At 49.8% G+C, this 16160-nt stretch overlaps 5 protein-coding genes across 5 annotated transcripts; 2 read left to right on the top strand and 3 right to left on the bottom strand.

Moving 5' to 3' along the window:
• Positions 1 to 454: 454 nt before the first annotated feature.
• On the top strand, positions 455 to 929 carry ASPBRDRAFT_117972 (uncharacterized protein; the record flags this gene model as incomplete). The annotated part of the gene is made up of 2 exons (XM_067617137.1): positions 455 to 665; positions 721 to 929. 2 exons carry the CDS (start codon positions 455 to 457, stop codon positions 927 to 929), a joined length of 420 nt encoding a protein of 139 aa, XP_067483340.1.
• A 681-nt stretch (positions 930 to 1610) lies between these two features.
• ASPBRDRAFT_192262 (alpha/beta hydrolase) lies at positions 1611 to 3143 on the top strand (the record flags this gene model as incomplete). Its single annotated transcript, XM_067620459.1, has 2 exons — positions 1611 to 2104; positions 2162 to 3143. The coding sequence occupies 2 exons, from the start codon at positions 1611 to 1613 to the stop codon at positions 3141 to 3143; spliced, it is 1476 nt and encodes a 491-aa protein (XP_067483339.1).
• Positions 3144 to 4387: 1244 nt separating this feature from the next.
• ASPBRDRAFT_62329 (uncharacterized protein) lies at positions 4388 to 4973 on the bottom strand (the record flags this gene model as incomplete). Its single annotated transcript, XM_067628365.1, has 1 exon — positions 4388 to 4973. Exon 1 carries the CDS (start codon positions 4943 to 4945, stop codon positions 4388 to 4390), a length of 558 nt encoding a protein of 185 aa, XP_067483338.1. The 5' UTR covers positions 4946 to 4973.
• A 3297-nt stretch (positions 4974 to 8270) lies between these two features.
• Positions 8271 to 11157, bottom strand: ASPBRDRAFT_38474 (uncharacterized protein). The gene has a single exon (XM_067623947.1). The coding sequence runs from the start codon at positions 11032 to 11034 to the stop codon at positions 8404 to 8406; it is 2631 nt and encodes an 876-aa protein (XP_067483337.1). The 5' UTR covers positions 11035 to 11157; the 3' UTR covers positions 8271 to 8403.
• Positions 11158 to 11813: 656 nt separating this feature from the next.
• Positions 11814 to 16152, bottom strand: atg11 (autophagy protein ATG11; the record flags this gene model as incomplete). Its single annotated transcript, XM_067626791.1, has 4 exons — positions 11814 to 12002; positions 12090 to 15809; positions 15862 to 15967; positions 16085 to 16152. The coding sequence occupies 4 exons, from the start codon at positions 16150 to 16152 to the stop codon at positions 11814 to 11816; spliced, it is 4083 nt and encodes a 1360-aa protein (XP_067483336.1).
• Positions 16153 to 16160: the final 8 nt, after the last annotated feature.

Here is a 16160-nt window from a genome sequence, read left to right as displayed (position 1 = left end):
GGGTGACTGATCAGGGCTTCAGCATGCTCTTGCATTAGATCGTACCCGCTGGCTGTTGCGAGCTGTGAGTGCAACAGCCAGCGGGTCACCGACCAGGGGAAGGATGCACTAGAGGACGATCGCGATGGGCATCCGGACTAAGTTTGGGGTGGACCGAGCGGGAACCAAAGCGCGCCTTGGTCACGATCAACGCTAACCCCAATTCGGTCTTGCAGTGACAGCCCATCGACGTAAGACATACATAACCTGGCCGCCCTTGGTGATGACGTCTTCCAGCAGCTTAACCAGCTATAAAGATTCTCGGTGCCAGCATCATGGAGGTAGTCTTCTGGCAATCCAAACATTGGCTACTAAATCAGTCTACTCAATCATTCCGATCTAACTCATTTACTCCTGACTTCTACACCATTTCTCCATCCTCAATCCCACCAAGTTAATCACATTACAATCCACCATGTCTTTCCTCGCCCGCATTGCTCCCGCTGCTCGCACAGCTTCGCTGTCTCTCCGACCTACCACCACTCCGGCTCTCTCCGTGGGGGCCGCCCGATCGATCTCCGCCACTGCCCGGCTAGACAAGGGACCCATCGATGCCACCAAGGACACTCTGAAGAAGGCCGACCGCAAGGTTTCGGATGCCGCTGTGAAGGGCATTGAAGTGGGAGGTATGTAGATCCCTATACTACGTTGCACAAGATCCCTCGCTCATAATATGTGCAGAATCCGCCGCCGAAAAGGTCAAGAGTACCGTTGGCAGCACCTCTGCTGAGGCCAAGGCCAAGACCGACGAATTGTCTGGTGAAGCATCCGAAATTGCTGGCAAGGGCAAGGGCAAGGCTGAGGAGGCACTCGGTACTGCCAAGGGCAAGGCACAGGAAGCTGCTGGAGAAGTCAAGGGTAAAGCCAAGGAAACTGCCGGACGGTTTTAGACGGGGGTCCCAGATGGAATACTTGAAGCACGCTTGATGACCTGCATGAAAGCATGAATCAATCCAAGATGGGGATTCATAAATATCTGTACTATTATAGTTATAGTTAATGCATTGGAATGAACGATCCATAAGCAAAGAGTGGGGTGTCATTTTTCGTCGATGCGATAAGATTTGTCAGGCTTACCGTTAGTTAGAACGGGCTGCAGATTACTCCGAACGCTGCGCCGCCCGAACGGAATCTGGGGTAGAGGAAGGTTATTTTCTAGTTCCGCATTCCATGGTCCGGAAGAACAGCAGTATAGCCCTGAGACGAACTATATTGTAGAAACAGATGGTGAAATCAGTCTAGCATGTATTTCTATCATCATGCTCGACGGCAACGGAATCGTTGGTGTGCGTGTGTGCCTGCGTCATGCGGACCCATCGCCTCCCTCCATCTCGTCCGACGAACCGAGGCTTTTTCTGGGTCTCGTCGGGGATTCATTACCAATTTGAGCTCTTCTCCATTTGTTACTTTTGCCCCCTGCTTTTCTCTTTTACCTTCCTTAACCCTTTCTCGTTCGACCTCCTATTATCCTTAGGGATAGAGTCTTTGAGTTTATTTTTTTTTCCCGGGTATCGATTTCACACTCTTTACAGTTCTTGCGTTCTCCGTTTTGCAGGTTACAATTTGCCGCCATGAGCAATCTAAGCAACCCGCTCAGCCTGTTGGCGGCAATCCTTGTGCGAATTCCCCTCGTTCTCAAGACCATTCTCCTACATAGCATCCGCCTGTCGCCTGTCACGGGGAAACAAGACCTGCGCACCGAGTTGACCGTCGCCATCATTCGCTCATTTCTCGTTTTCACCTCGCCCGTCGGCAAACAGCAAAGAGACAGCATGCGCGACCCCGGCATCAAGGGTCCCATGTGGGTGTCCAAGGTGACCTTTCCCAAACCAGAAGAGGATGTACAGGACGCGGTCATCAAAGCCATCGAGGCCCTGAAGACGGGCGACGAGACATACAATATTCCTGGGGTAATCCCGCTTGAGGCAGAGTGGACGGGATATCGGAGCGGCGTGCATAAGAACACCCCGCAGCCGGATATCTCGGAAGAAGCCAAATATGAGGAGCTGAAGAAGGAGTCAAAGGAGGATATGGTGATTTTGTATCTCCATGGAGGCGCTTATTTGTAAGTTGCCCTTGATACTGGTTGGAATTTCTTGGTTCTGACGTCTTGGATGTTTAGCCTTTGCGACCCATGCACCCATCGCCCGCTCGTCTCTCAGCTGTCGAAACGAACCGGAGCTCCTGCTCTATCGGTGCGCTACCGTCTTGCGCCTCAGAACCCGTTCCCTGCTGCTCTCGTCGATGCCCTTACTGCATACCTATCGCTCGTCTCTCCGCCTCCGGGCTCTCTCCACGAGCCCGTCGCGCCCAACAAGATCATTATCGCTGGTGATTCGGCCGGAGGAAACCTTGGTCTCGTTCTGCTCCAAACACTCCTCACTCTCCGTCGCGTCTGCCCTACCGTCCGCTTTCACGGACGTGATGTTCCCATCGAACTGCCCGGCGCCCTAGCCATCAGCTCCCCCTGGTGCGACATCACTCGCTCTATGCCCTCCGTCACCCACAATTCGGTCTACGACTTCCTGAGCCCTCCCACGCAGGATCCTGAAACCGCCTACCGCCCACTTGCTGTTCCCGAAGACGACATCTGGCCTGTCAAGCCACCTCGTGTGGACCTGTACACCAACGCCAGCGCCCTTTTGCACCCGCTCGTCAGCCCGCTGGCCGGTCGCGACGAAATTTGGAAAGGCGCGCCTCCGGTGTTCATCGCCATGGGCGAGGAAGGTCTCACCGATGAGGGACTCGTTGTCGCCCGCAAAATGCACCGGGTTGGCGTCCCTGTCATTGTTGAGCAATTCGAAGGCATGCCGCATTGCTTCGGACAGATCATGTTGGGGACGCCTACGTCTCGTCGCTTCTTGGACGGCACGGCGCAGTTCTGTCGTGATGTCGTGGCGGGCAAGATAACTGCAGATACTCCCACTCCGGCGCAGATCACCTTCATTGGGTACAAGTTGGGGTCTGTTCGTGAGATCCCACTTGAGAGTGCCGTTCCTTTGACGGATGAAGAGGTGGATGCCGTTCTGGAGAGGGGTAAGCAATGGCGCTTGGAGGGGGAGAAGCTCCTGGAACAGGAGTGGTTGGAGAAGGCGAAGCTATAATCATTCTGAAAGGGACTATATCATGAAATTGGCGTTTGAGGATTGATCTGCTATACCCTGCTTGTTTATAGAGTTTGCTTTATGTAGATAGTGCTTGTTAGACATATGTACATGCATACGATAGCTACATAGATATGATTTTGAGTACTGTATCATCGCTTTGAAGGCTGTCATAATTAAATGTCCGTAACTTTCAGAGTTAGTATTTTATTATTAGGAACGCTGACTTCGTTGGAGTGACTAAAGAGTTAACATCTAAGTACATCATTTTCCTCTCCACCTTTGCCCTCTGAACAATCACTACCACCCTCTACTTATTAAGATCACCCAAGTAATCCTCTTAGCTCTAGACAGCATTGGAGTTGAGAAAGGCGGAATGACAGGAGTCATTTGTTTCTGCTGAGCTGATGATTTCTGCTAATAATAGGATAAATGATGCCGAGAATATTGTATCGAGGCCAAAGAAGCCGAATATCGCTGCCCCCCGCCCTGGTCAGCTTTTCAAGGAAGGGATTTGTTGAGATATGTCTGTCACTGACAGTTTTGACCATCTTCAACCAGAGCCAGGATTGCCCTCCCCCGCGGGGACACCTCCGAGATGCGGAGAGCCCCCACAAGCCCGGGAAGTGACCGGTGGGCATCACAGAGGGCTAGCCGTCCTCAGACAATCGATACGATGATCTCGCCTGTTGGTATTCTGGAATATGGTACTATGGTGCATACTAGGAGGAAGAGAGAAGAATGCAACTAGCAGTTAGTTGCGAGTTGGCGCAGCTTCTGGCCTGAGGCAGCGATTAGTGGCCATCTCTGCGTTAAATGAATCGTCTCGAACTGAATGTTTCACCGAAAAAGACTCATAAGTCGATGTGGCCCGAAGTTTCAAAATCACAATTCTAAATCTCTATTCTTGGAACCCTTCTTGGAACGGAGATTTCTCGTCCCTGTCAGTAACGGAAGAATATTGCTCGAAAGCAACTTATGCTCGCTTCTCTTGAAGCAGCAGAGAGGAAGCTTTCTCAATATCACCGCATGACCGACAATGTTGACAGCAATCTGTACCCAATTTCTACAGTGCTTTCCCCCACAACAGAAGCGTCCATCTTTGAAGGGAAGGTCCAGGATGATCCGGAAAATGGTTTGGGCGCAATTTCTCGACCAAATTTTACTGATTATCTTGAAGCCAATAAGCAACGCCATACACTTACACAATCAACATTGAAGCCTAATCATCTGCAGCGGTTATATCAGAGCTTGAGATGGAATGTGTGGCAGAAGGGTTCGAGGACGTTGTCTCTGGTAGATCTGATGAGCTGAAAGAACAGCTTGAAAGTGGTAGGTGATAGTTCTCTATAATATGAATCATGATCTAAATTAACTTTGTTACAAGTCAACCCTGCTATATCAGGCATGCTTACGCGCAACGCTATAGGCCATACTAGTTCGGTAATAGCTCGAGAAATGAGAGGAAGAGAACCCTGATTGAACTCCATGCAGCGGACATAGATCCGGTGATTTATGCGGTTCGTGATGAGATTCTTTTGGCCTTTCGTCTGCTCCACCAACGCCTTGACATGCTTCGAGAAGGTACAGTTGGTCGATAACTGCTGGAATCGGGCGGTCAGGTCGGCGCCCAGCTTGTCCCTGCTAATTTGTACAACTGACGAGTAACCTCCCTCAGAAATGATGCTCCTAGCTTGTGGGTAAGTTTCAGACACCTGCCAATTGCCCAAGGAGACGAAAGAAGCAGACCAAGAGGTGTCCACGAGGAATTTTGTTTGTCTGTGGTGTCGTCCTCCGTCCATCTCGGCTGCTGGAGCTTTAATAGTAAAGCCTGATAGATTCGTACTTCAAGCCGAACACGAATAAACCTGTTCTTTTAGTGACAGTTCGATTTTGTTAACATCTCTCTATTCCCGATGTAAACATTGGCGATTGCAGTATTGCAGATATCTGGTCGTGTGCTTATTGAAGCACTTTGACTTCTTTAGTAGGCTACTTAGCGTAGTATTTTCGAAGTAACTTCGACCAAGCATAAAGAAGTAAAACGAGAGAAGTTCTACTATAAACTGTCCTCGTTCACCCGAGCATATCGACAGGGAAGTGAGGCAATATGGATAATATAGAACGGATCGTATGCTTCGCCAGGACATTTATGTCCCGTTCATGCCCCTTCCTTGGTGTTCGGGACATAGAAACTTGTCCGTTGCTAGGCCGATTGGCAGCATACTATCTCATGTGTGTGTGCCACGATCCAGGCATCTGATATCCGAATCCACAACGTATCGAGCTGCATGTCCTTTGTGCTATATTGAGGATATAAAGAATAAACAATCAAGTTAGAGCATCGACGCGGAAGCTTGCCCATCAAAAGACCATAAACTAACCAACCCGGTATAAAGTCAACAGTTCTTTGAAGATGAAGCAGTCAACCATGGTAAGGGCGTTTGTCAGGCCCAAAATTCTGGCCCCTATAAAGAGCAAGAATCCGGAAGTCATCGAAAGGTAGCGACAGTTGTGACGAAGATTTCTAGACTTTCCCGGTTCCTAGGCGGCAGTCGTTATTGGGCAGTGTTTAGGTATCTTCAAGACAGACATAGATCTGATCGGATGAAGGACTCGTCCCTCTGTCCTTACAGACAACTTATATCAGGCCCACCTTCAATTTCTCTGAAGGTGGGCTGCCTGTTGTCTTCGATTATGCCCTAATCAAATCGTGAAAGTAAAGATATGTCCAGCTCTCGTAGTGATTGAGACTTTAGGCACATATCCCACCGCATTCTTTCAATACAAATTGTCCTATACCAGCTGGTCTTCTGGAAATATTCACCATCTCTTGCTGCTCTTGTTATATTTCACTCAATTGATTCAACTAAGGCCACTGTGATAGCCAAAAATCAGGTTATAGATGCCGTTTCTCAGCCGTCTTTTTTGATAGACCTGATTGCCTAGCACGGTAGGACTTTACACGTCTTTGTTTGCTTTGTACACTCTCAGAACTTCATCGGATCTTATCTTGGTTGCCGATGAGATTGTCTGTACATGCTGAAGAGAAACCATTGGAATGCCAGAGGATATACTGGCACGTGCATAGAAACTAGCTTTGGTATATAATCGAAGACATCCTCGTTGTCTTCAAGCCATTGATATACAGCCTTCTATGACCAGGAAGCCTCTAGCAGGGCTTTAAATTCATTCAACTTCAGTTTCAGTGCAGATGTTGTAAGGCCCTAGAGTGATGCTGGTATAGTTTGAGCGGCTCATGATGGTTCTATAGACCGGTTATGCAGACATAGTTCGGTTGAGGCACTATAATCCAAGTCAGTTTCGGATCATGGGAACCACAGGGAAACAAACACTAACAGCCTTGCTTAGATCCTTCTTGTTGAATGCCTTCTTCACTCTACCAGTACTTGGGATACCGTGTATGTCTTATAAACAAGCATCGGGGTCTTTCGTTATTAGGAGAATCAGTGCATTAACCAATGCATGCTACCAACAAGGTATAAACTTATCTAGCAGTCGCTACTGGAAGACAAGATTAGTAACTATCGAGATGTAGGTAAAGTCTGACCATTCTTGATAGACGGATTATTGAGCAAATTCACAGATTGTTTCTAGTTTGTAAGACTGAGCAGAAGAATTCTCTTGGATCATCTGATTGCTGAATTCATCCGGCTGCTGTGTGTTGAGCTGTGATGCGGTCTTGTCCTTTGCCAAGTTTATCCCAAGAGATTTTAGCTTGCATTGGAAAGTGGCGACGGTTTGACAGGGTTGAAGGGAAGATGGACTTGCCCCTGCAGATCTTACTGGGCTTTTTCTTCGTATGATTGAAGTGCTACATCCAGTAGCACACCGGACCATACGACAATGAGCACAAGCAATAACTTATCCTCTTGGAAGCGCCCCTATTCAGAGTAAGTCTAGCGTCCCAGGTCATACGCCATGTTTAATGCAATTTGGGCGAGGAGCATCTCTTGAAATGTGCAGTTCTCTTGACGTATCTCCAGAAGAGATTTTCGATGTTGAGTCTGCCATTCTGGTATGATGGCATGGTGGTCAGTTCAAGCTTCATTAAGCCATAGGTCGTCTTCTTCTGTAATAACCGACCCGCTCGCACTTTATTCCCGCTTGCGTTTTCGCTAGCCTGGGTGGGCTATATCGGATATTACTTCATCGACCGCGAGGAAATCTGATCTAACTTTTCCTGGGCCTGATCCTGCCACTTTCCAGAGGTACATTAACCACTGCTTCATTTCTGGAGGATTTCGAGGAGGTCCCCATCTCCCTCTCGGTACACCGTGGGCTGACTCTCGGTTTTTTTGCCCCCGAATGTAGGGTTATGGCAACACTTGCTCCCAACGTAAGGGCCGGCAACGTGCACGGCTTATCACAATTTCCACTGTCTAGCGACAGTTTCGTTCTTTTGGCCCGTATCGGTCGTTTACTGAAAGTCTAACTTCCATGGAGCTGGAGGAGGTTGAGTAGATGTAACGAGATCTATGAGCATAAGGGTGGCAACCCATGTTTGTTCCCGTCGATATCTTTGTCTGCTAAGATATCAAACATGGGGTTTTTGTTGATGGCCCAAGACTTTCTCACGTCAGCGTTGTATTTGTCTGGTAATTTAGGATTTGATAATGCTATAGCTCTGAAGAATGGGCTTTTGGTTTCCCGCAGTAGTAATCGTGTGGTATATTGTTAGGGTTTGGCTTGGTAGATGTCTTCGATGTCCGTTTTAACAATATATGAAGACAGTAGCAGCTATGACTAGGCTGGATTGATTTGAAATAGCTTGGCCTGTTAGTCCCATAAAGAGAGATTACGGAATAGTAGATTGTAGTGGTTGAGGAGAATGAGGAAGACGAATTGGAGAAGGGAGAAACGGACCTTTATAGTATTGATTCGCCTATCACTTCCTGCCAGAGGTGAATCTTGATATTGACTACATCACTCTTTCTATTCCTCGACCACTGTCAATATTCACGTCGGCATTATTACTACTATATTGCAAATGCGAGGCATTGAATGCCGCCGCTAGCAATGCACTAACTGCGAAGAGCTAGCCGCGGCTTCTTGCAGATCGCGATAACCTTAGATAAGAGTGGGTTTACACGTTATAGATCAGTTGCGGAAAATCAGTCAATGTATGTTGGTGCTTATAAGCAATACTCCATGATCCACCTAGGTATAAGATCCCATCCACCTTCCGTAGTAACGCCAATAACATCTCAGACGCCCCAACCCGTCCTAAATAAACCGACTAAATAAATTCATCATCGTCCATGGATCCATCGTCGCCCCACGAGGATGCTCGGCCAGGAATATCCTCAACTTCCACCTTCAACTCAGGAACTACTTGTGGCACAACTGGCTGTCCCTTATCAGGCCACAATTTCGGCGGGGAAAAGAAACCTCGAGACGTAGCTTCCGCCGTTGGAATGTTGATCGTACGGCCATGGATGCGGATCTCGCCGGTCAGGTTGACCGGAGTAGGCTCTTCTTCTACATATCCGTCCCAGAAGCCAAGCATCTGGGCAGTGAGCCTAAACAAGGCGATAGCAACAGTCCAAAGAGGTGTGAAAATCGAAGACAGGTGAAGCCAGCGCCAGAGCATTGTCGGTATGACGTACGGGAAACGGGGAGCATCCGGGAGGAGGCAGTTTCCCTGGCAAGTGTCTGATATGGACGGGTGGCAGTAGAAATCGCACATAGTCGATTCGGAGTAAAACCACAGGAGCAGGATGAGGGAGCACCATCCTAGACGCGTAAGATGTATGCGTCCGGAAAGAGGGTTTCGTCTCCATAGCCGTGGCAGGGTTACCAAAGCATAAACACGACCATCCCCTTCCCCGTTGCAAGTTTCACAGACGTGCTGTTTACTTCTTTTGCCTTTCGGAGGGTATGGCATTGCGGCAAGCGTGTCCGCATCTCGCGATACTTGGACCTCCAAGCCGTCCAATCCTGTCTTGACCTTTTGAATGTTATCCGCTAGCGACTTCAGCTTCTCATTAAGCCGGTCCAAATCCACAGTTTCTTTATCCCCAGTACTCGCAAGTTCCAGCTTCTTCAGAACCTCATTCTCGTATGCAGCATCATCCTCAGCCTCGGTCTTCAGTTCACCAGGCTGCCCGTCGATGATGTCTTGAAGTGATTCAATCGTATCGTCACCGACATCTAGTGAGTCTTTGTGGTCCTTGTAGTCCTTCAACACTGTCTCGAGGGCACTCTTTGGCAGATCAGGTTTGACCAGGGGTGCTTTATCCTTGGACTTCGTCTTTCCACTCGCTTTTCTCGGCTGTTCTTGCTCAGTTTTCGTCTCTTGTTTCTCCCGATCCGGCTTTTCCGCATGCTTCCGCTCCTTCTCCTTTTCTCTCTCCTTATCCAACCGTTCCTTCTCTTCCCTCTGCTTCTCCTCCTTTTGTCTCTCCTCTCTTTGTCTCTGTTCCCTATCTTGTTCCTCCTTCCGTTTCTTCTCTTCCTGCTCCTTTTCTTTCTCTCTCTCCTCCCTCAATCGTCTTTCTTCAAATTCGTGTGATTGTGAAGCTTGGCGTGTATGTGAAGGCACCAACGACGACTCGAACCTTTCATTCCTCGGAGGTGATGGTACTATGTCCCGAGAGAGATGCTCGGGGAGCTCGTTGACCCGCTCTACCCGTTCGGTCACCGGAGTATCGATCCAAGCGCCAGTCACCACAGGCGTCTTATCGTAAATGCGTCTCTCGGGGTATTTCTGGGTCTCCGGGGTTTTCAGCTCGTTCCGTTGGCCTGGTGACTCTGTCCTCGATAGTTTCCGAAGCAGGTCCTGTGAGTCTCGCTTCGTTGGGCTTCGCTTCGTAAAAGTCGAGTTCTTGTAAACCACAATAGGCGTATTCGGTATTGGATCACCCTCAGTCAACTTATCCGCTTTTTGTTCAGAAAGCTTGTTCTGTGCGTCGGATAATGGGATCCTGTTGTATCTATTAGACGGACGATCAGCCGGCGTGTTGCTTTCGGCATTGGTCGGTTCCGTATGGTTGACGTGCGAGTCTCTGTCAAACTTGAGCTTTGGGGGAGATGCCTCTCTCGCCCTCACCGCTGGGTTTTCGGGAAGCTCTGTGCGCCGTGTCATTTTCCTTAACCAGTCACGCCGATGAGCTGCTCTGCTTCCCCAGGTCGACGGAAGGTTCAAGGAGGGTTTCAGGCCATCATTTTCTTCCTCTTCCATATATTGCTGCTCTTCCTCTTCCTCGCGCCGTTGTAAATTTTCCGATGTTAGCGGGTTCGGCGTCCCTGCATTGCTCAGCACAGGAGACCGGCTGGATGTGGCCCGTCTCAACCGCTTTTCGTCTTCGACATGGTCGACCAATGTTCGACGGAGGCCGTCGTCCGAAATCTCGTTCAGAAAATCCGCATCCGCAGCCGCAAACAAATCGTCTCCCCTCAGCCGCGATGCTGACGATGAGCGTCTGCTGCGACTGTCCCGCAACGAAAGGTTGAAGTCTTCATCGTCCGGGTCAAGGTCGGCCAGGCTTCCCGCATCATCGATTTGTCGATAAGCCTCCGCTAACTCGTTCGGGGGGTTGGACTCGGGGGATGTGAAGTCGAAGCTCTGCCTTTTATTCCGATTTGGCGTGCCGTGGGTGTATGCGGCGGCTTCATGATCCGACATATTGCCTAGACGCGAAGTGTAATCGAACGCAGCGCGGATTGATCCCGTTTGGCTGAAGTTCCGCCGATGTTGTCGGCTATTGTAGTCTTCGTAGGTATTAGGCACAAATGACGCGTCAAAATTATCCGTGAGACGAGTATAGCGGGCTCGTCGAAGGGGGGAGAGCTGCTGGTCCTGGGGGTATTCGCGGTTGCGACGCGCCAACGCCCCTCGGTCGCTCCTGCGCTCGGGGGTAGCAGGCATGATGAGAGACAAATTCGGCCAATCCGCTCCTTGCGACTAACACAAAGAAGCCAGGGGCAGATGGTGGGCTAGGAATGCAGTGAATGAGGAACTCGCAAGATCAACACTCCCCAGCAACAGAGCAACAAGCACGACGACGAGCTCCGCCCGCGGTACTGCTGCGTTGCCCGATCGGGTTAGTCGGATACTGGCGTCATTCCAGCAATGCTTCTTCCACTTTGGCTTCAACTCCTTCGAGTTTAGCGAAGCCTCCAGGTCAAAGGATCAGCTTTTTAAGTGAGTATTACGCCGTTTGACGTTCCCTCTTCTACATGGCCTCATGGAAGCACCTATACTGACTAACACGTGACTTGCTCAGGCGAGCCGGTCGCTTCCAGGAGGTCTCAGGCAAACCAGGCGCTGCCGGCGCTTTATGAATGGGGCCTAGATGGAACCTTGTATATCAATTTGTTTATAATCCACGTATACTTTCGGAGCAATCAAGAGGCTAGAGATATGCACATCTAATCTTGGGCTTAACAATATTCCGCTTGGTAAAAAATCATAATAGCAGAATTTGAACTGCACAAATAAAAAGCAAATGTTATACGATAATAATGAGCGAAAGAGATAAGGCAAATTATTCATGTAACCGGGTATCATTCAGGCAAGCATGGCCTGATCCGTCTCATGAGATCAGTATGTGGAGCATCGGTCGAATCAGCCATTGAGCTCTTTAGATCATCTATCGTGAGAGTTCCATAATATTCATAGTGCAGGGCATGCCAGATACCCTATGTTCAGCGACCACTCCCACCACTTTCCAAAAGATAATCAACGGACCAGAGTCTCTCCCATGGCCGGTATCTCGAAGTCGGGCGTCGGGCTGAGTGCATAGATGAAGCGTCGACGTCAACACGCGGAGACGAAGGTAACACTCTACCCTCGGATATGGCACGTTGGTGGCCCCTGTGCATTCGTTCCGTGCCCTATTGACGGTCCGTCAGCTCCGTTCAGGAGAGAAAGAAAAGTCGGGGCCGCGGTTTTCACGGACCCTGAGGAGGGTTGCGCCGAACCTCATCGGGTTTAGGGGCTGCCTCCCGTGAGTGCAAGCTGGCAGCAGTGTCTTGTTCAGCTTGTCTTGCTAGGTCTGTTGTTGATTCGTTGCCGCGTTGTGAAGGAGTTGAGGAATGTCCTTTCTTAGAATTGGAACTATTCCGTCGGCTGTCTAGGCTCTTGGTCAATGTTTTGGCAATGTTCCCACCAACTGATGTGCGTTTCATGCGAATGCTGCCTTTGGCGTCTACGTGTGCGGGCGCAACGGTGCTCTTTCCTAGGCCTGGAGTCGCTGGGGCGCCTGGCTTTTCTTCTGTGGCATCTAAGAGGTACCAGCGTAGACCATCGGACAGCTCAAAGGGGTTCTCGTCATCAAGTGAGGTGCCGTCGCTGATTTCACCGATGGAACGGCGGTCAGGGTTGGCACCATTCATCGATTTGGAGAGATCGACAACGCGTTCTTCGATTTTGGTAATGCGAGCGAGCAGCCAGTCCCGTGTTTGCAGCTTGTGCGCATCTTGCTCGCGCAGGAAATAGTGCGGGGCGCCAACGTTAAACGCAGCCCATGACCGGATAGCTTGGTTGCGAGTAGGCAAGAAAAGAGCAAGATCCCCTTCTTTAAAGGACCGATAGGCGATTTTATCATGGGCTTCGCTCTGAACCCGGTGGTACTTGTCTCGGTATCCGCGGGCTTCTTTCTGCCATTTGCGAGCAAGGACTTCAATGTCCTTCACGCGTTTAACAACCGCGTCGCCGAAGACATCCACATCAAACTGATATAAGGATTCCACGAAAGCCATGAACTTGTCTGTCTCTTCCTCCTTGCTATCGGCATGCATCCAGTCGAGAAGGCTTGCGTCCGGTCTCACTGACACCACTCCCGACTGGCTAAGACTGTCACCGGTGCTAGAGAGGGCATTGACCTTGGATGACCTCTGGACAACAATGTCACCATCTTGACGAACAATGGTAAATCCCAGTTGTTCCAGCATGCGCTCCAGCTTCTCCACTTGTGCGTAAAGCTGCTTCGATAACTCCTGGAACCTGAACCCGCAAGTCTCGAACCGTACTGTAGCTTGCTGTTCCGCTTCGGACATTGCTTCAACCTTCTTCTTCCAGGCAGTAACCTCTTCTTCAGACTGACGAGCCAATGACTCAACCTCGGCCAGCCTCTGGGCCAGGTTCGTTAACTTTCGTTCTTCTTCCGTAACACGCTCCCGCAAAGCGTCTGATCCTGTCTCGCCCGCAGCAAACTGAGATTGTAACGCAATGAGTTTTGATCGCTCATCTTCCAATTCGGAGGTCACAATGCCAAGCTTTGATTTTCCTTCAGCCAATTCATTGTGAGCTTGGGAGAGTTCTCTTTCTCGGCAGGCCACAGTCTTTCTTAAATCTTCCATTTCAGATTCTACCTGGTTCAGACGTTCTTCGAGCGCTTTGCTTTCTGTTGAAGCTTTTGCGGCACTGTCTTCCGCATTCTTGGCATGAATTGTTAGTCCCTCGGAGAGAACCTCGATTGCTTTGATTATGTTCGGGACTTCGGTAGGGACAGAGCCACCAGGAGACAGGTTGAGGAAAGCGACCTGCAACGCGTGCTTGTTATCGTTTTCTTTTCTTTCAGTCTCAGCCACTTGGTTTTGCAACTCCTCAATACGAGCCTGTAGGGTTGCTCCCGCGTCCTTCTCTGATTGTAACTGCACAATCGTTTCATTTGCTTTCCTTAACTCTTCTTCAGCTCGGGCATGGACATCTTGTAATTCCATTTCGAGGTGATGTATGCGCTCGTCGGCGTCTTGTTTCTCATGCTCGCGACTGTCGAGATTTCTGTCCACCTCTTCTTCCAGCTCCTCAGTCCGGATTCGAAGCCTTTTCAGTTCACCCTCCAGAAATCTGCGCTCGTCGTCGAATTCACGTTGCCGCGCTTCAAGATTGCCAATGAGATCTTTCTTCGTTGACTGGGCTTCTTGTATCTTGTCAGTGTTAGACTGGCGCTCGGCATGTGCCTCTTTTTGAAGTCGTTGCACCATGTCTCGCTCGGCCGCTAACTCGGCCTCGAGGCGAGTGATACGTTGAACGAGTGCCTTTTCCTCTGGGGCTTGATTTGCAGACATCCGCCTCGAAGAGACTGAAGACCTCCTCGAAAGTGAATCGGGATGAGGCGACGCTGGTGAACTGGGAAAATCAAGTGAGAAGTTGCCGCTGGAGGGTCGACTCATGTGACTTTGACGATGAAGAAGATCCTCTAGCTTTCGAATACGGCTTTCAGAGCCCTTTAGTCTGTCTTCAAGCTTGAGCTTCTCATCTTTTAGGCTCCTGACCATATCGTCACTGCGCAGTAAAAGCGAACTCCGGCTCAGGTCGAAGAGACTTCCTTGTTTAAAGGCTTTTGCTCTGCGGCGCTGCATCCGTGTCGGAGCATCAAGCTCTTTAAAACGCTGCATCAGTTCTTGGGCGTGATTTTCCATGTCGGGTTTGTTCTTCAGGTCTTCGATATACGACTCAACCTCTTTCCTACTAACGGTAGGCCATTCCTGCTCCTGGCCCCGTAAATTTACTTCAATGCCCGGGGTCGTAGCATCGGAGATGGAAATAAAATCCGCCATATTTTTGAGCCATTTCTTCCTTCGGCGCTGCTCCTCTTCTCTGAATACAGACATTTCCTCCGCCAAAGTCAGCGAGTCGTTTTTCATTTTATCGTTAAACTCGCGACGTCGCACAGACTCGATCAGAACTGACCCATAGATCAGAGGCATATGGAAGACCGTGTAGATGACGTCAAATGCTTCGCTTTGCGAGGGCAGACTGTTGATCTGAGGTATGGTTTCGGCAAGCCGAAACTCGATAGAAGATATAAGTCGCATATGACTCGACGAAACTTTCACTGCCGCATTATATCTTCTCACAGATTCTTCCAGGCCAGCCTGGACTTCGTTGCTAACATCCAATAATGACGGTAGAAGGTCCTTTGTATGGCTGAGAGCGAGCCTAGAAACGTTTGCCAGTGTCTTTGGATTATTAGGCAAGGCCAGAACATGCTCGTAGTCGGATTGTATCTTATTTGATATTGTCTCCATTTCCTGCAAGAGTCCATCCACAGGCTCAACACTCGTGGGAAAGGCTTCATCGATCAGGCGTTGAGTATCTGTAGCAATCTCACTAACATTTTTCTCGATGGTGCTAACTTGATGAGCGAAGCGCGCAAGTATTTCTGGGGCTTCCGAGCCAGCCCTCTGTACCTCCGCTGTATCCACGTAGTCTTGTAGTGTACCCATCGCTTGGCCTTTGCCTTTCGTCGGTGTTGACGGACGGCCCAAGAAGGGGAAGTCCTTGCGAGCTGGAATGCTATCTAAAGTTGACAGTGCCCTTCTCCAACCATTAAGTGCTGCTTGTTGTTGACTTAGGAGTTCATTGGCAAAGGACTGAGCCTCTTGGAATTTATGCTCTAAGGTGCCGACGTGGGTTTTGAGGTTCTCGAGGGCAACACTGGCAGCTCGGTTGATGATATCAGTGCGCTCGTTGTGTTCATGTATCTGCTTCTCCGCCGACTCGCAGCTCTCTGTGAGACTCGCGGCCCATGTCCTCCTTGCTAAGTAGAGGTTCCTCCAAGCTTGTAGATCGTTCTGGTTTGTGAGGGTATCGGGCGGATTATCGACGTGGAGTGGATGAGGCGGGGGTAGCTCCGGAATCTGGACGCTGTTGGGCTCGCTAACGTATCGTCTATCATACACAAAGATTTCGCTCTGTTTTCGATGGATTCAGCACAGGGTTCTTGGGCATCCAGGGTGACCATACCTCTGTGGCAAGCGTCTTGACGTTTTTCCCACGAGCCGTCATTAAGATCTGCCGTTGAGGCGGGATCGAAGTCTTCGTGGCCACCCATGATCGTACTGCATCCGGACTATGAGAAAGCAGATGGTATCAGCTAATTTCCATCGGGGTAAGAGAGGGAACTGGTAGGAACAGTTGGGCCGGGCTCAAGGGGCGGTGATGGGAAAGCAGGGTGAAGGGGACATACGATGCAAAGGACGCTGTATCGGTGACGAAATGCTCACCGGTGTGAGCTATGTAGATGTGCAGAGACATCCCCTCCT

The sequence above is a fragment of the Aspergillus brasiliensis genome (assembly GCF_001889945.1).
Source record: "Aspergillus brasiliensis CBS 101740 unplaced genomic scaffold ASPBRscaffold_2, whole genome shotgun sequence".
NCBI classification, from domain to species: Eukaryota; Fungi; Ascomycota; class Eurotiomycetes; order Eurotiales; family Aspergillaceae; genus Aspergillus; species Aspergillus brasiliensis.
Note: the sequence above shows the minus strand (reverse complement) of the source record. Positions and strands in the feature narration are given on the sequence as shown.

What these genes read in the sequence shown, in the direction of transcription:
- ASPBRDRAFT_38474 (XM_067623947.1), bottom strand. Translation starts at nt 11,034, where the DNA reads ATGCCTGCTACCCCCGAGCGCAGGAGCGACCGAGGGGCGTTGGCGCGT.